Consider the following 19640-nt stretch of genomic DNA (forward strand, 5'->3'; position numbering starts at 1 on the left):
GCACTGTACACCCAACCGTCACGTTGTACAGTGCCATATTTTCCATTCCATCCTAACGGAAACACAGAGGGTTTTTCTTGGTAAAGAAACACCATAATATTAATCTAATTAATTAAGCAACATTTCTTAATCAGTCCCATATACTATATTCTTACAAAAAAATGTTTTAAATTCTCCAGTACAGCCACTATTGAAGGCTATCAAATGCTTTTCAAAGATGCCCTCTGGTGGTCTAACTAGCATTAATGGTACCAGTGGTTCACACTAAAATAACGTGCCATAGAATTCTGCGGCACTATGCCGCAGTACGCTGCAACTTTTAAAGGACGAACCACTGTCACAAGTAAAGTCTTAAGGCTAGGGGGCATTATTTTGACGTCCGGATGAAAAGTGTGCCCAAAGTAAACTGCCTGTTACTAAGCTAGGATATGCATATAATTGATGTATTTGGATAGAAAACACTCTAAAGTTTCTAAAACTGTTAAAATAATGTCTGTGAGTATAACATAATTGATTTGGCAGGCGAAACCCCGAGGACAAACCATCCAGGGGGAAAAAAAATTGAGGTCATAGGATTTCCCAATGGTTTTCTATGGGAAACCCTATTTATGAGAACTGGTTGCAGTTCCCATGGCTTCCACTAGATGTCAACAGTCTTTAGAAATTGGTCGATGTTTTTCTTTTGAGAAATGAAGAAGTAGTGCTATTCATTCCATGTGTCACTCTGAAGGTCCCTACTATTTTGGTGTGCGTGAACAGGAGCGTGCTCCGTGTTATTTTTCTTCGGTATTGGAAACAGATTATCCCGTCTTGAATTTGATCAATTATTTACTTTTTAGGATACCTGAGGTTGGATTAGGAACGTTTTTTGAAATGTTTGGACCAAGTTTATAGGTAACTTATTAGATACTGTAGTCATGTTGGGTGAGTTGGAACCGGTGTATTTCTGAATTAAACGCGCCAAATAAATTGACATTTTGGGGAGATATAAAAGGAATTTATCGAACAAAACGACCATTCATTGTGTCACAGACATTTGGGATTGCAAAAAGAAGATCTTCAAAGGTAAGGCATTTATTATATAGTTATTTCTGACTTTTGTGTGTCGCACCTTTGTGTCGCAAATGATTTTCATGTGCTTGTATGCGGGGCGCTGTCCTCAGATAATCGCATGGTCTGCATTCGCCGTAAAGCCTTTTTGAAATCTGACACAGTGGCTGGATTAAGTTGAGCTTTATTTTGATGTATTACACTTATATTTTTGTGAATGTTGAATATGGATATTCCTGTAGTTTGAATTTGGCGCCCTGCAATTTCACTGGATGTTGTCAAATCGATCCTGCTAATGGGATTGGAGCGTGAAGGGATCACTAAGAGGCTAAATACAAGGACAAAACCCAAACGAGATGGCACAAGCCAAACTGAGTGGGGGGACTACAAAGCACCTTGATGGAGAGACTAGCTGCTCCAAGTTATTGAATAGCTGTGGGTATACTTCTGCCCTTATAGACTCTAACATAGAGCCCTTACCAAGCTAATCATCTTTGGAATGAGCCGAGAAAAGGAAGAGGTGGGAGTAGTGCAGCGGCAGCTATTTAAGGGGGTCACCCGCAGCACTACCCGGTTCACGGGACTAATCTGAAATTCTTAATCAGAATGTATCCTGCCGAGCAGAAGGATTCAATATTAGAGTAATCCAATATAGTGATGCATAACAGATTCTCCCATTTGGAGAATATTGAACTAGGGCTCTTTTTGGAACTAAACATGGCCCTTTTCTCGTTGATTTAAAAAAAATTCATGTTCAGAATTGATCAAAGGGCCATTTTAAATTGATAAATGGACCAGATCCGGCCCACGGGCCGCCAATTGAATAGGCCTGCTTTAATGTATGCACTAATAGGCAGGGATAAGAGATTTATGCCAATATCTTTCTCTCTTTCTCTCTCTCTCTCTCTCTATCAGGTGTGGTGTTCATGGCAGGGAGGGTGTACGCGGTGGGAGGCTTCAACGGCTCGTTGCGAGTCAGGACGGTGGATGTGTATGACGGGGTGAGGGACCAGTGGACTACAGTTCCCAGCATGCAAGAGCGACGCAGCACCCTTGGGTCGGCCGTGCTGGGGGACCTGCTCTATGCCGTGGGGGGCTTCGACGGGAGCACAGGTACCTATTCTTACCCCCCCCTTTTTTTGTCACCACTGTCCCAAGATTTGTGTGTTTTCTAAGTGTTCCGGCAGGCCTTTGAGGGGCAGCGGAGTGTGTTACAGTGTGACTAAATGGAGCAGGGCGCAGTAGTGCCTCCAGAATGAATGTCTAGATTGTATGGTTAGACACAGTGGTGATGTCACCCCAACCGCATCTGATTATACTGATACACTGGAGCAGAGAGGAGAGGGCATTAGTGTTGGGCCTCATTTCATTTGAGTATTGTGTCCTGCTTTCAGTACATTAGAGCTTTCTCCTCTCCCTCCTTCCCTCCCTCCATCTCAGGCCTGTCGTCAGTGGAGGCCTACAACTACAAGACCAATGAGTGGATGTTTGTTGCTCCCATGAACACGAGACGCAGCAGCGTCGGAGTGGGAGTGGTAGATGGTAAGAGAAGAACAGTGTGTGTGTATCAACAGTGCTATTTGTGAACTTCTCATTTTGTCTGTCTACAGTATATCAGTGTGTGTGAATGCTTCAGTGTCTATATAGAGCTTCTGTGTGTATCTGTGCTTGTGTATTTATCAGTGTGGGTGTTGTGTTTCTGGCAGTGGGTGTCCATTCAGCATCTCTTTGTACGTGTTCCTTGTTGTATTCCTCAGTGGGTGTGTGTTGTGTTGTACAGGGAAGCTGTATGCGGTGGGCGGCTACGATGGGGCGTCGCGCCAGTGTCTCAGCACGGTGGAGGAGTACAACCCAGTCAGTAACCAGTGGGGCTACATGGCTGACATGAGCACCAGACGTAGCGGAGCAGGTACAGGCCAGACCTCAGCATTAACAACCCTCTCTTGTCCTTCTCACAGACACAACAGTAGCTTCTGTCTCGAAGTATGCAGTGCCACCTCTCAGTGGCCTACATACACACTGCACTCCACAGGAGGCATCTCATATTAATGGCTGGAAGGGAGCGAATGGATTGACATCAAACACGTGTTTTGATGTATTTGATACAATTCCGCTCAAGCCATTACCATGAGCCCATCCTCCCCAATTAAGGAGCCACCAACCTCCTGTGCTACACTCGCATCGTCAGTGTCCACAGAGAAAACATAAGCCATGGGAGTGTTGTGACTTTAAGTCCAGGGAATCTATGGAATGTGTAATGGAATGTGTAACCGATTTATGAGTTTATTTATTGGAGGACCCAAAAAAGCAGATACCGATTAATCGGCAGATTTTTATATATATATTTGTAATAATGACAATTACAACAATACTGGATGAACATTTACATTTTAACTTAATATAATACCTAAATAAAATCAATTTAGTCTCAAATAAATAATGAAACATGTTCAATTTGGTTTAAATAATGCAAAAACACAGTGTTGGAGAAGAAAGTAAAAGTGCAATATGAGCCATGTGAAAAAAGCAAAAAGCTACCGTTTAAGTTCCTTGCTCAGAACATGAGAACGTATGAAAGCGGGTGGTTCTTTTTAACATGAGTCTTCAATATTCCCAGTTACGAAGTTTTAGGTTGTAGTTATAGCAATTATAGGACTATTTCTCTATACCATTTGTATTTCCTATACCTTTTGACTATTGGATGTTGTTATAGGCACTATGGTATTGCCAGCCTAATCTCAGGAGTTGATAGGCTTGAAGTCATAAACAGCGCAATGCTTGAAGCACAGGGAAGAGCTGCTGGCAAACGCAGGAAAGTGCTGTATGAATGAATGCTTACGAGCAAGCTGCTGCCTACCACCGCTCAGTCAGACTGCTCTATCAAATATCAAATCATAGACTTAATTATAATATAATAAACAGACAGGAATACGAGCCTTGGGTCATTAATATGGTAAAATCCGGAAACTATCATTTTGAAAACAAAACATTTATTCTTTCAGTGAAATACGGAACCGTTCCGTATTTTATCTAACGGGTGGCATCCCTAAGTCTAAATATTGCTGTTATATTGCACAACCTTCAATGTTATGTCATTATTATGTAAAATTCTGGCAAATGAATTACTGTCTTTGTTAGGAGGAAATGGTTGTCACACAGTGAGCCAGGTGGCCCAAACGGCTGCATATACCCTGACTCTGCTTGCACAGAGCGCAAGAGAAATGACACAATTTCCCTAGTTAAAATAGATTCATGTTAGCAGGCAATATTAACTAAATATGCAGGTTTAAAAATATATATTTTAAGAAAGGCATTGGTGTTTATGGTTAGGTACACATTGGTGCAACGACAGTGCTTGTTAAATCATCAACCGTTTGGCGAAGTAGGCGGTGATTCGATGATAAATTAACATGCACCGCATTGATTATATCCAACGCAGGACAGGCTAGATAAACTAGTAATATCATCAACCATGTGTAGTTAACTAGTGATTATGTTAAGATTGATTGTTTTTTTTATAAGATAAGTTAATGCTAGCTAGCACCTTACCGTGGCTACTTGCTGCACTTGCGTAACAGGCGGTCAGCCTGCCACGCAGTCTCCTCGTGGAGTGCAATGTAATTGGCGTCCAAAAATGCAGATTACTGATTGTTACGAAAGCTTGACATCTGCCCTAATTAATCGACCATGCCGATTAATCGGTCGACCGCTAGTGTATGTGTGTGTGTATATATATATATATATATATATATATATGTGTATATTTATATGTGCTGCTAAAAAAAATAAAGGGAATGTAACTACAAGTTAATCACACTTCTGTGAAATCAAACTGTCCACTTAGGAAGCAACACTGATTGACAATAAATGTCACATGCTGTTGTGCAAATGGAATAGACAACAGGTGGAAATTATAGGCAATTGGCAAGACACCCCCAATAAAGGAGTGGTTCTGCAGGTGGTGACTACAGACCACTTCTGAGTTCCTATGCTTCCTGGCTGATCTTTTGGTCACTTTTGAATGCTGGCGGTGCTTTCACTCTAGTGGTAGCATGAGACTGAGTTTACAACCTACACAAGTGGCTCAGGTAGTGCAGCTCATTCAGGATGGAACATCAATGCGAGCTGTGGCAAGGTTTGCTGTGTCTGTCAGCGTAGTGTCCAGAGCATGGAGGCGCTACCAGGAGACAGGCCAGTACATCAGGAGACGTGGAGAAGGCCGTAGGAGGGCAACAACCCAGCAGCAGGACCGTTACCTCCACCTTTGTGCAAGGAGGAGCAGGAGGAGCACTGCCAGAGCCCTGCAAAATGACCTCCAGCCAGCCACAAATGTGCATGTGTCTGCTCAAATGGTCAGAAACAGACTCCATGAGGGTGGTATGAGGGCCCGACATCCACAGGTGGTGTGTATGGATGTATTTCAAGATCAACCTTCAAACTCAGTGCCTCTTTGCTTGACATCATGGGAAAAAAAAAATCAGTCAAGACCTCAGAAACTAAATTATAGACCTCCACAAATCTGGTTCATCTTCATTCTTAAAATAAAGTAAAGTTTACATACACCTTAGCCAAATACATTTAAACTCAGTTTTTCACAATTCCTGACATTTAATCCTAGTAAAAAGCCCCTGTTTTAGTGTATGTAAACGTCTGACCCACTGGAATTGTGATAAAGTGAATTATAAGTGAAATAATCTGTCTGAAATAAATTGTAACAATCGGTGTGTGTGTATGTATGTATGCATGCATGCATACTCAGCAAAAAAAGAAACGTCCTCTCACTGTCAACTGCTTTTATTTTCAGCATTTTAACATGTATAAATATTTGTATGAACATAACAAGTTTCAACAACTGAGACATAAACTGAACAAGTTCCACAGACATGTGACTAACAGAAATGGAATAATGTGTCCCTGAACAAAAGCGGGGTCAAAATCAAAATTAACAGTCAGTATCTGGTGTGGCCACCAGCTGCATTATGTACTGCAGTGCATCTCCACCTCATGGACTGCACCAGATTTGCCAGTTCTTGCTGTGAGATGTTACCCCACTCTTCCACCAAGGCACCTGCAAGTTCCAGGACATTTCTGGGAGGAATGGGCCTAACCCTCACCCTCCGATCCAACAGGTCCCAGACATGCTCAATGGGATTGAGATCCGGGCTTTTCGCTGGCCATGGCAGAACATTGACATTCCTGTCTTGCAGGAAATCACACACAAAATGAGCACTATGGCTGGTGGCATTGTCATGGTGCAGGGTCTTGTCAGGATGAGTCTGCAGGAAGGGTACCACATGAGTGAGGAGAATGTCTTCCCTGTAACGCACTGCGTTGAGATTTCCTGCAATGACAACAAGCTCTGTCCAATGAAGTTGTGACACACCGACCATGACGGACCCTCCACCTCCAAATCGATCCCGTTCAAGAGCACAGGCCTCGGTGTAACACTCATTCCTTTGACGATAAATGCGAATCGGACCATTACCTCCGGTTGAGACAACCGTGACTCGTCAGTGAAGAGCCCTTTTTGCCAGTCCTGTCTGGTCCAGTGGGGGTGGGTTTGTGCCCATAGGCAACATTGTTGCCGGTGATTGTCTGGTGAGGACCTGCCTTGCAACAGGTCTACAAGCCCTCAGTCCAGCCTCTCTCTGCTTATTGCGGACAGTCTGAGCATTGATGGAGGGATTGTGCGTTCCTGGTGTAACTCGGGCAGTTACACCGCAGGTGTGATGTTCGGATGTATCGATCCTGTGCAGGTGTTGTTACACGTGGTCTGCCACTGCGAGAACGATCAGCTGTCCCTCTTGTCTCCCTGTAGCATTGTCTTAGGCGTCTCACAGTACAGACATTGCAATTTTTTGCCCTGGCCACATCTGCAGTCTTTATGCCTCCTTGCAGCATGCCTAAGGCACATTCACGCAGATGAGCAGGGACCCTGGGCATCTTTCTTTTGGTGTTTTCAGAGTCAGTAGAAAGGCCTCTTTGGTGTCCTAAGTTTTCATAACTGTGACCTTAATTGCCTACCGTCTGTAAGCTGTCAGTGTCTTAGCGACCGTTCCACAGGTGCATGTTCGTTAATTGTTTATGGTTCATCGAACAAGCATGGAGAACAGTGTTTAAACCCTTTGCAATAAAGATCTTTGAAGTTATTTGGATTTTTACCAATTATCTTTGAAAGACAGGGTCCTGAAAAAGAGACGTTTATTTTTTTGCTGAGTGTGTGTGGTATGTGTGTGTGTGTGTGTGTGTGTGTGTGGTATGTATGTGTATGTATACATACATTTATGTATACATGCATACCTACCTACCTACCTACCTACCCACCTACACACAGTTGAAGTCGGAAGTTTACATACATCTTAGCCAAATACATTTAAACTCAGTCCTGACATTTAATCCTAGTAAGAATTCCCTGTCTTAGGTCAGTTAGAATCGTCAGTTTATTTTAAGAATGTGAAATGTCAGAATAATTGTAGAGTGCATGATTTATTTAATCTTGTATTTCTTTCATCACATTCCCAGTGGGTCAGAAGTTTGCATACACTCAATTAGTATTTGGTATCATTGCCTTTAAATTGTTTAACTTGGGTCAAACTTTTCGGGTAGCCTTCCTTCCACAAGCTTCCCACAATAAGTTGGGTGATTCTGGCCCATTCCTCCTGACAGAGTTGGTGTAACTGAGTCAGGTTTATAGACCTTGCTCGCACACGCCTTTTCAGTTCTGCCCACAAATGATCTATAGGATTGAGGTCAGGGCTTTGTGACGGCCACTCCAATACTTTGACTTTGTTGTCCTTAAGCCATTTTGCCACAACTTTGGAAGTATGCTTGTGGTCATTGTCCATTTGAATAACCCATTTGCGATCACAATTTAACTTCCTGACTGATATCTTGATGTTGCTTCAATATATCCACGTAAGTTTCCTACCTCATGATGCCATATATTTTGTGAAGTGTACCAGTCCCTCCTGCAGCAAAGCACCCCCACAACATGATGCTACCACCTCTGTGCTTGACGGTTGGGATGGTGTTCTTCTGCTTGCAAGCCTCCCCCTTTTCCTCCAAACATAACGACAGTCATTATGGCCAAACAGTTCTATTTTTGTTTCCTCAGACCAGAGGATATTTCTCCCAAAAGTATGATTTTTTTTGTTTTTTGTCCACGTACAGTTGCAAACTGTAGTCTGGCTTTTTTATGGTGGTTTTGGAGCAGTGGCTTCTTCCTCACTGAGCGGCCTTTCAGGTTATGTCGATATCGTTTTACTGTGGATATAGATACTTTTGTGCCTGTTTCCTCCAGCATATTCACAAGGTCCTTTGCTATTGTTCTGGGACTGATTTGCACTTTTCGCACCAAACTACGTTCTTCTCTAGGAGACAGAACGCGTCTCCTTCCTGAGCGGTATGATGGCTGCGTGGTCCCATGGTGTTTATATACTATTGTGTATATACTATTGTTTGTACAGATGAATGTGGTACCTCCAGGTGTTTGGAAATTGCTCCCAAGGACGATCCAGACTTGTGGAGGTCTACAATTTTTTTCTGAGGTCTTGTCTGATTTCTTTTGATTTTCCCCATGATGTTAAGCAAAGAGGCACTGAGTTTGAAGGTAGGCCTTGAAATACATCCACAGGTACACCTCCAATTGAAATAATGTCAATTAGCATAACAGAGGCTTCTAAAGCTATGCCATCAATTTCTGGAATTTTCCAAGCAGTTTAAAAGCTCAGTTAACTTAGTGTATGTAAACTTTTGACCCACTACTCTCTGTCTCTCTCTGTCTCTCTGTCTCAAGTGTTTTTATTTTTTCTGTTTTCTACATTGTAGAATATTATTGAAGATGTCAACACTATGAAATAACACATATGGAATCATGCAGTAACTGAATTTGAGATTCTTCAAAGTAGCTACCCTTTGCCCTGTTGACAGCTTTGCACACTCTTGGCATTCTCTCAAGCAGCTTCATGAGGTAGTCACCTGGAATGCATTTCAATTAACAGGTGTGCCTTGTTAATTTTTAGAATTTTTTTCCCCTTAATGCGTTTGAACTTTTGACTGGTACTGTGTGTGTGCATATGAGTTATAATGGGCTTCTAGACCTCAACTAACCTCACACAGTAACATTTACTACCTACAGAGATTCCTGGAAATAGGAAATGTCTTTTAAATCATATTCTCTTGCGATGGTAGCTGTGCGTCTCTCTTTTTCAAGAGCGCCATTGTGTGTTTTCCCTCTCGTTCTGGTAACTTTGGTATTGTGAGAGGGTCTCTGTGTCTCTCAGTCAATGTTGTTGTGAGTGTGAATGAATCTCCTGTGCTCATTGTGCAGTCTGCTCAGCTGAGCAGAGGAAGTAGCACCAACACAATGCAGCCCCTTGATCCCTGGTGATGCTGCCTGGGTTCATCCAGGACTACACTGCTAACTAACTAGCTGGCAGCAGGAGCAGTGAGGGAACAGCACCACCATATTAATACCTACAACTCAATATTCACCCAATCTGGTTTTAATGCGCTACAAGCAATGTTTTCCCTGCATGAGCATATGTTAAGGTTGGGCGATGTTACAATATCCACGATAATTGACAGCCATCTTCGATGGTGACGACATCAAATTCCACCAAAGCAGCTCCAAATGTCTAGTCAGAAAATATTGTTTCTCTGTTGGATGCATGGGCATTAGGCTATAGCCTAAACATTTTAAAGCATTTTGTGTTAATAACAGAGACTCCTTAACTATATTGACTAGCTGCTTAATGAAAAATGTAGCCTATATTCTCTTCTCTCTCAATTCGATAGGCTATGAATATGACAGAAGGCTACACTTCATCGTTTTATGCATGGATTTCCCCCGATCAAACAATGAATTTAATGGAGTTCGAAGTTATTTGAATAAGCCTAAAAACACAAGGTAGCCAGGGGACGAATAATGAGAGAGAAAAAGCTATATCAGTAGCCTGTAGAAAAACCGAATGACAAGTTCAATCAAATTTAAGCTTATTAAGAAAGAAGTTATCCGTGCGGGAAAAACCCTCCATGTGAGGTTGAAAACAAAATGGCCAATAAATGATCCTCCTACTAGGCATATCACACAAGTTACAGTTATGAACAGTAGCTTATAGTCTATTCTAACCCACGAAGGTGTTGTCCTAAAGTTGTGGCTTTCAAGAGTAACAAGAATGAAAGTCTCTATAGCATAGGCTATTCTCAATCATAGCTTTATGAGAGAGAACAAACCATATTATTTATTTTTCTATTATTTTATGAGGCAAATAAAGCAATTATTATCCAGTTCTGAAGACGGTAGACTACTTCTATCCAGCCCATGATGGAGACCTATAACCTAGCTCACTACGGATAGTCACTACTCCACCAGGTGCGCCCCACACACACACACACACAACTCTGTTCTTCTCCACCAGAAAGGAATGTTAGAAAATATTTGCTAGTGCTTAGCCTCTGCCCAGGCTTTCATCATAAACTGTTGTCACCATTCGTCCAGTTGCATTCGTATGCATCACAATTTTGTATGGGTACATAATCACGATAGGACAAAGGTTAACATCACCCAACCCTAGTATACAGCGATCTAAACCGAATGAGCACTGAAATGAGATTACTGCCATAGAGGTAGAGGGTGCTGTTCACAAGAGAACTACTGGAGCTGATACTTAGCTCCAGCTTGCGGGTTATTAATGGACTACAGTTATGGCTGGCGAACATCTGTAGCGTGTTTATGTGTGAAGAGATCTAACTAGACGTGTGTGTGTGTGTGTGTGTGTGCGGTGGTGTTTGTAGGTGTTGGGGTGCTGAGCGGGCAGCTGTATGCGGCGGGGGGCCACGACGGGCCCCTGGTGAGGAAGAGTGTGGAGGTGTACGATCCCCCTAGTAACACCTGGAAACAAGTGTGCGACATGAACATGTGCCGGAGGAACGCCGGTAAGTAGCCTAACACACACACACACACACACTAGAGACCATGAAATACAGAATATTTGGGCATAGTGTGTGTGTGCGTGTCTCTAACCTCTCCCCCGTGTTCGTGCAGGAGTGTGTGCCATAAACGGCCTGCTGTATGTGATCGGAGGAGACGACGGCTCGTGTAACCTCTCCTCAGTGGAGTATTACAACCCTGCCACAGACAAGTGGAGCCTCATCCCCACCAACATGAGCAACGGCCGAAGCTATGCAGGTAACCTTTCACCTTTGACCTTTCATACCCCCTATTCAAATGCTTGTCCATGCATCCAAACTCGGGACCTTCTGATCTGAAGAATGAAGTCCTCTGTTATCTCCCCGTACAGGTGTATCCGTCATAGACAAGCCTTTATGACTATCAGCCCCCGACTACAGGACCCCACAGCCACACGCAGCAGCCAAAGGGAGCCACTCTGATGCGCATACGGACGTCTGATTTCACGATCAAGTCCTTGAACCAACACTAGCTTGACAGGTGGCTCTGAGCATGAGCCTGGGCTGCCATAGAGAGAAGGAGAGGGAGAAAGAGAGTGGGGGGAACATTGGCTTCCATGGTCAAAGTGGCCCCAAGACTCAACAATGCTGCCTGAAGCAGAGTGTCTTAAGACTGGATGCCAATGTGTTGGGTCAAGCAGGGCTGGAGGGAGACTGTTGTCCTGCAGACTCACAGGGGCCAATTTAGCTAGATTAGTATTAGGAGGGCCACACTCTCCTCATACTCCTTTACAACTGAACAGAGAGGGAGAATAAACTGGCCTTTTTTGAAAGGGATAGACTTAATGAGCTATGACCAAGAAGAAGGTTGTTGATTGGCCGAGGAAACGACACTGTGGCCAACAGAGGCCTCTCAAACCAACCATGGGCTCTTGCTATGCCATGTCGTGTTACTGCTGTAGAAATGCACGGATGATCATGAGGTCAGTCAGTCAGTCTGTCTGTTCTCTACTGGAGAGCCATGGGTGGACTGCAGACTCCAAGGTGCTGCCCACAGGCTCTCTCACTGTCTGCAGCCTGAGTGGGTCCTCTCTTTTAAATACCACCTGACATAATTGTCGGAGGAACTCAAGACAGACTTGGAGGACCAACCTGGACCAGCATTCACCGGGAGCCACATGCCTCAAATGCATACCATTTCCAATTTGGAATCGATCATGTTTTTTTCCCCTCATATTGGAATTGGGCACAATGGGGGACCATGTTAATGTGGTGTTTTAAATGCACTGTAGATACATATTTGCAAAGTGATAAGCCAATATGCTGTCAGTCTTGACTTTGCTTACTTGATGTGCCATAATGCTCTCTCATACTGTATTTGAGTGTTTGTTTGCAAACCTTGTGTATCTGAAGGATATGTGCCAAATTGACGCAAAAACATTAGACAATGGACATCATGTCAACGAATGGATGCAATAGCACTTTTTTTGTATTGTATAAAGCTAATTTCCTGTAACATAACCAAAAGACTACAACTTCTGCATCAGGCAACGATAATTATGGTTAACATTATTCCAAGCTCAACACATTTTACCAGGGTTGGGTTCAATTTCATTTCAGCTCTCATCAATTCAGGAAGTGCATTTTTAAATTCATTTTATGAATTGGAAATGTGAAATTAGAATAAACAAAGGCACTTTTCAATGAATCTCTGGACTTGAAATGGAATTGACCCCTACTGTCTTTTTCTACTCCTCGCATATACTGTCATTCTGTTCAGAGATTCTGGTATTTCTGATTGAAATGACTATTTACTGCACAATCCATAGGTTTACTATGGTTGTACTTAGCCACCCCAGAGCGATGTTGAAATATGCAGGACATAGGTAACTTGTATAATATTAAGTATATTATATCAAGATCGGTGAACTATTTTCTAAAGTTTATTTTATTGTGGATATTAAATTATAGTAAATATCATTTTTAATGAGCATTTGTTGTGTGTACTATGGCCACCTAGAATCCCTTTGAGCATTTTTCTTCTCGCATGTTCAAGAAGTGGATACATGGTTACCGTGGGTACATTGATCATTATAATGTATAGAACATCTGCCTCTCATCATAACATATAACCTAACCAGGCTTTTTAATTCACTTGGACTATGCAGCTGACTATGTGAGCCACCATTGTAAGATGGCGTTAAGAGGGTGGATGAGAGATATATTTGTGACTGGGAGTGTATGAGGATAACATCTTTTTTAAATTTAACCAGGCAAGTCAGTTCAGAACAACTTCTTATTTACAATGACATCTGTTGTCAGGGAATGCCATTAACAGCCATGTTTGTGGCCTTGTACATTAGATTTCAGGCCACTTGTGACCCGGAATGTAGGGATAATCGCTCCATTGGTGGTAATGGTAAAACTTCAAACATTTCTACTAGCTTGCCACACATCACTGACAATTCCAGACTGCATCCTCCTTAACTTCTCACAGCTGAGTCACAGGGTCCCATGTCTGAGCTGGACCACTCAGGGATCTGCACTGAGCCAGCCTAAGGACACCAGCCTAGATCTACCAACCATGAGTGTCCAAAACCCTGCATGGACCGACTGTGTCCATTCCGCCTGACCGTCTTCATATGTCTTTGGCTGCTCAGTTTATGACTGACAAAAATGGCCTTTCATTTTAAGTGAATCATTGTCTGTGCTGAACATTAACACAAGACTGGTAGGGACTGTGTGTTAGTATAAATAGCTATATGAATTAAAACATATGGATTTGGTGTCATTATTTTTATGATATATTATATAATTCAACAACGATATATGTATCCATTAAAAGAGCATGGCACACTAGCAAGTTGAAACACCAAAGTTGTGTGCTCCATTCCCACAGGGATCAAATATACATACTAGGGTTAAAGCAGTCTTTGTAATTGTATTTTTAAAATCATCTCTGTATATCTAATAAATCACTGTTTATTAAAATAACTCAAACTCCAATATGTATTTTCCTGAGCCTCCTTTGGCCCCTTAAAATGCTCAGTCTGATTGTGTGGGTGTTAGGAACAAATTTGAAGATACTTACATACACAGCCCTGATTGGCTGGTAGGATGGTCTAGAACCCACCCTCTTACCCAGACGACCAGTCATTGTTCTTTTATAATCAAATCACATTTTTAAATTATGATTGTGGGCCAAAAGTTCCATCACACCTGAACAGGCTGAAATTCCAGGCTTTAAAAAACAGCTCTTACACAAAAAGGGTATTATCATTGTTTGCACAATTTCAGTGTTATTTCAACCCCATAGTGTGTACATATCATAAATTAGGGTCAGGGAGGGTTGAGCTGGGTTGTGGACATGACATTAGGGTTATGGCTAAGTTTAGGGTCAGGGTTGACATCCTGTGTGGACATAAATTTAAGGTTAGGTTTGAGGATATGAAACGTGGGTAAGGGTTAACTTTTGCAGTTGGTAGTTTGAGCTGGGGTGGATTCATTGTCAGTTCTGTTGCAAAAAGTTAACAGAAACCGTTTACTCCAAATGGAAACTAATTTCTATTGGACAAATTCAGCTAAGTCCCTTCCTGTTTTGTTCCATTTGCTGTTAGCTTGTTTGCTTCTTAAATGGTAAACAGTTTTCATTGCAAGTGGTAATGGATACACCACAGCTATTGACCATCTAGGGCCTAGATTCTAGGCAGACTCTTCAAAGAGGCCCTCTCAAACTTTCATATAATTTCATAATTTTGTTTTGAAAGTGTTGCTCACGAGCCAAAAGTGGTCCCCGTTTGTGTACTACATGTTTTAATTTTGCAATTCATTTATGTTATGAATTTATTGCGCTTAAGCTCCTGAAGGTATGTTTTAAGCATTACCAAAGCTCTTGATAAAGTGTTACCTAAGTGTTAGTGTTGGCTGTGAACACTAGAGGGCAGCAGTAACAAAACGAAAAAGACATGGCCATGCTCATTCTAGAAGTGTGTGAAAGCCAGGCAATGAAATATGTTTTTTGGGGGCTCAGGGAATCATTGACCATTCACTAAATCGTGTTAAAGATGCACATGATAAAGCCTAAAGATGGTCTGCTGATCAACATGTGCTATGGCAATTCAGGTGCCCATGAAGATGGATTTATGTGTATAGGGTGTAATATATCACTGTTTGGGTTTGTTCCAACTGCGGCTTCGCGTGCTGACCTCTGTTCTTTGCAGACTCAGGATTTTTTCCACTCTTATTCTGCCGGGTCATTGTGAGCCCTCCCTCACAACCATCTCTGTCCTCCATGAAAACGCATTCACCAGACTCAACTGCAAACCACCTAGCTAGTTATTGCATGCATACTGGGCGATATTGGGTGCAGTATACTTTGACATACATAAACTATATTGACTTGTATTTCAATTGTGAATCTGGTTTAAGTAACCTTTCCCATTAGTTTGAAGACAACTTCAGCATGAGGCATGTAAATTACAATATTTTATATATTTTTTAAATTTCATTTTAATATACATTATTACTGATTGTACTTTATTATGTGTAAATGAAGGAAAACAAGCATTCACAAAAACATTTATAGATACATATAGATGTAAAACACAGCTCCACATATAGATAGGGAGGCTCTGGGAGCCAGTGGCTGATCGGCTAGTCAGTTGATGCAACCTGCCACCGGCTCCATGGGCAAGAAAAACAAACATGCGTGGGATGACATGGGGCTATGAACAGGGTCAGTGTACATCCTTATAGCCTGTGGGCTTCACATTATTTTTACCACTTGTTGCAGGCACAACACAAAATGAGAGTTAAAAAAAGCCCTTAAATTTGACATGGAAATAACAAAATCGATCGACCAATTTCACATTTATTTTCTTTTAAAATAATACAAATTGGAATGTTTGGTCCAAATATACCTCGATCATTGTCACCACATTGATAATCTCTTCTCATTTGGTTAAAGCAGTGCCCCAGAAAACATTATGCTGACAACAAGTGGTAAAAATGCTGGTTTAGCAGACAGAAAACTGAGTCGCGTTGGAACTCTCACAGCAGTTAGTCAAGTGACAGTTTCATGGGTTGGTCTGCAAGGTAAAAAAAAAAAAAAAAAAAACAGCAGACCAAGTTAGTCCCATTAATATAGATTAAACATTAATCAGCCATATACTCAGAAAATGCACATAGTGGGTTAACAAGGCCCCACATTCCATTGATGCTCATTTATTGCTTCATCTTCATGGCACAAAAATAGAAACAATACAAATCTTTGCCATGCAAGCGAACTACTGAGACTAGCTTATACAAAACAAAAACATAGCAGATTATTAGCCAATACAGAGGTACTACACTGTATAGATGTATTAGTGAGGGGCACATTTAAAAATTACAAAATAATGGTAATAAAAAAAAAAACACATTCTCAAGTTTGAACATCACAGAAATTGAAACAAGGGGCCAAATGTGTTAGAAATAATTTAAATTCTGACATTCATCCTTCAGATATAAGTAGTGCTTCTAAAACAAGGAACAAATAGACAAACAAAACAAGGGCTGCATTCTCAGAATGCTGTGCAAATAACTTCTAGAACCTCCCCACACTGTCCACCCATACATACACCACACCCTGCCAACTCAAACAAAGGTTACATGACTTGGTTTTGACCCAGTGAGGGACCAAGGCAAAACTCTTGGTTCAGCGCAAACATCCTTCAGGCAAAATTAGATTCCCTATATTCTTGGTGTGTTGGTCTGACTGACAATATACTCCATTATTCCACCTCTTGAAGCAGATGCAGATCCTTACAGTTGGTGCCACTGATGGTGCCTTCCCATTCCGAAACAAGCAAACAGCACTAATTCCCCTCCCCACCCTAATGTGCAGAGACATTTAGTCTGCAACATCAAATGGTTTTTTGTATTTAATTGCCAGGACTAGAACTAGTCAACTGAACAGACGAAAGGTCGTTGCTCTACTCGAAAGCTCCTGCTTGGTTTTGTCAAGTCCAGAGAGCTTCTGAAGGATAGTGATGTGATGCTGCCTCTGGGCTGCCTGCTAGTTTAGCTAGGGGTCAAAGGCTAGGATCAATGACCATAAAGGAGTGGCAGGCGACAGCACTCCGAGGCGGCATCATGCCGACAGACCAGACGCACCTCATTCCAAATATGCAAAACTTGGACTCTGTTGTTGTTGTTGTTGTTGTTGTTGTTGTATGTGACCTTTATATTGAAGCCCAGAAGAGCTTTCGGGCTCTAGAGACATCAATAAGTTGACCCTTGACGTAAATTGTCAGGGGTCAAGGTGCTGTTGGTTCTGCTTGGCCGTGGTAAAGCCTTCTCAGAGCCCTGTGGTCAGACAACTCCCCAGGACCTGACAATGACCTGGCTCTACATTGCCTGGTCAAACACTCTGGCTCACTATGGGACATATCCCATAATGAAAAATAGACATTTACCAACCAACCAACACCCAGCGAGAGAGAGACCCTTAGCACCAGAGAAAACGTGTACAGCAATTGCCTGACATTGTGTGACTCTAGATTGAAGGAAAGTAGATCTTTTGCAGTGGGTCAGTGATCGCTAACCAAGGACACGTTGAACTTTTGGTGCAACAACATACAGTAGCTCGACGTTGTGACAAGTTGTTACAAGCCAGGAAGTCAGCTGATCCTGTTCTCGGCTCGGGAACTTCCCTTTGGGACACCGTCCTGCGTACTAAAGTGGAACCTTAGACGAAGACGCCTAGTTTACCTCACACTGGACATGGGATGCATGACAACTCTTTTAGCTGGTGTTCACATTCCCCAGTGACTAAAAGGAGATTATGACATGAGGACTGTTTGTCATCTTAACCTGGGCACAGGGCTGACCGGACCTCCAGACTGACTGGCAGCCAAATGGCGATAACTTATCTATGGCTGTCCTCAAGAAGCCGGATCTACTTGGTCCGCCCGACCACTGTCCATCAGCACACACACACACACACACACACACACACACACACACACACACACACACACACACACACACACACACACACACACACACACACACACACACACACACACACACACACACACACACACACACACACACACACACACACACACACACCACTGGGGGTTAAATACTGGCTGTGTGGCAGTAGGGTGTTGGTCAACACACTTGGTTGTATAACTGGGCACCTGGGAGTGTCTGTCTGCCATACTAAGAGGTGGTCCACTGACTGTTGGATGGAACGCTAGGTTAAAGTCCATCGAACAGGGCTAGGAACCGTACATCACGCCCTAACATTGCCATATGCTGTATTTAGCATAATACTGATGAGGTTGAAACTACCTTAGCTTTAATCTCACAACCCATCCACCACCCCCCATTCTGGACACCTTGCACAAAGATCCAATCCGCAACTGAACTTTAACGCGTAGAAAACAAAATATAGATTGAAAATATTGAAAATATATATTGCCAGACAACGGAGACGGTTAAGGTACAGGAACACTAAGTGATACACCTAACTGGCTGTCCCGCCCACCTGGTGTGCCAAAACTCCTTTCAGTGACGACTGATGATCCAAATATTTGAAAAAACTAAGAGAAAGGAACAGCACAACCAGTCCCAGCTGATAAAACTCACTCCAGTTTCCATAGTGGCAAAGGGAATGGAACAACACACTAACTCAGTAAGATTCTTTTCAAAACCAAGAAGGAATTACTCTGCATTCAAGAAAAACAACATACTGTAACATAGAAACATGTGTGTACATATTGATTTACAAGAACACATACACAGTAATGACTTTTTTTTCTCTCTCGCTCTCTCTCCCAAAAACTCACTCAGACGAAACACAAAAGCGTCCCAGTGTTGAAGGATGAAGATCGAGTTCGGGCAACTGAATCCATGTGAGTCTGAATGTCTGAAAAAGGATGACCAGTCTCCTCGCTCCAAGGTAGGGAGAGTTCAGTTTGTTACGTCTAAACAGGTGGCCAGGTGACTAAAATGCGCTACAAAACAGAGCTCCTGTCCTCTCCAATATGATTTCTCAGTATGAGAAACTACCGTACGTGAAAAGTTCAGGGGGGGGGGCTACAAGAAAAACAAAACTAATAAGGAAAGGGGGAACTCCTCCAAATGAAACTGACAGAAAGTTAAAAAAAAAGGGGTGTGTTGAGTCTTGACTGGTGGAATGAAGATGTGACTCTTCTCCCTCAGAGTCCCCAGTGAGGACCCCTTGACTGTACATGAGCTGGCGGTGGTAGAAACAGATGGGTTGTGGTGGTGAGACAGCAGCGGGACACGGTGGCGGACATGCCTTCCCTCAGCGGTGCAGGTAGGGGGATGGTTGATAAGGGATGGGGAGGGGTATGGGCCATCATGTAGGGGTGACATGTATGCCCGGGGTGAGGCAGTTCACCCTCTGTGTCCGGTGGGATGAAGGGAGGGAAGCAGGGTGGCCGCTCCCTCTTTAGATGGACTTGGAGGAGTCCTGCTTGCTGATGAGCACCTCCAGCAGACGCAGTTTGGCCTTGATCCGTTTATACTCTTTGTATTCATCCATCATGGGGAGCCTGTCCTCCTTCTGGACATTCCTGTAGGGGGAGAGCGAGAAGGTCTGAGACACCAGTTGGATACGGGCCCGTTCACTGCATCCCAATGGGTTGCACAATCAAACAAAACAAGCA

The 19640-nt window shown here is 42.7% G+C and overlaps 2 protein-coding genes across 5 annotated transcripts in view; one reads left to right on the plus strand and one right to left on the minus strand.

The window, feature by feature from the left end:
• The window catches only part of LOC123993215 (kelch-like protein 3), a 32523-nt gene extending 18558 nt beyond the window's left edge, over positions 1-13965 (plus strand). Inside the window, 6 exon segments of the mRNA XM_046295113.1 lie at positions 1966-2163; positions 2491-2592; positions 2831-2959; positions 10846-10986; positions 11096-11239; positions 11352-13965. Coding sequence (XP_046151069.1) covers positions 1966-2163; positions 2491-2592; positions 2831-2959; positions 10846-10986; positions 11096-11239; positions 11352-11380 — 743 coding nt within the window. The 3' untranslated portion in view covers positions 11381-13965.
• Positions 13966-15443: 1478 nt separating this feature from the next.
• LOC123993216 (protein FAM13B-like) overlaps positions 15444-19640 on the minus strand; it is an 85829-nt gene continuing 81632 nt past the window's right edge. For all 4 annotated transcript variants that reach the window (XM_046295115.1, XM_046295116.1, XM_046295114.1 and 1 more), the window contains one exon: positions 15444-19547. In XM_046295115.1, coding sequence (XP_046151071.1) covers positions 19424-19547 — 124 coding nt within the window. In that variant the 3' untranslated portion in view covers positions 15444-19423. The remainder of the gene's footprint in view (positions 19548-19640) is intronic.

The sequence above is a fragment of the Oncorhynchus gorbuscha genome, linkage group LG13 (assembly GCF_021184085.1).
Source record: "Oncorhynchus gorbuscha isolate QuinsamMale2020 ecotype Even-year linkage group LG13, OgorEven_v1.0, whole genome shotgun sequence".
NCBI classification, from domain to species: Eukaryota; Metazoa; Chordata; class Actinopteri; order Salmoniformes; family Salmonidae; genus Oncorhynchus; species Oncorhynchus gorbuscha.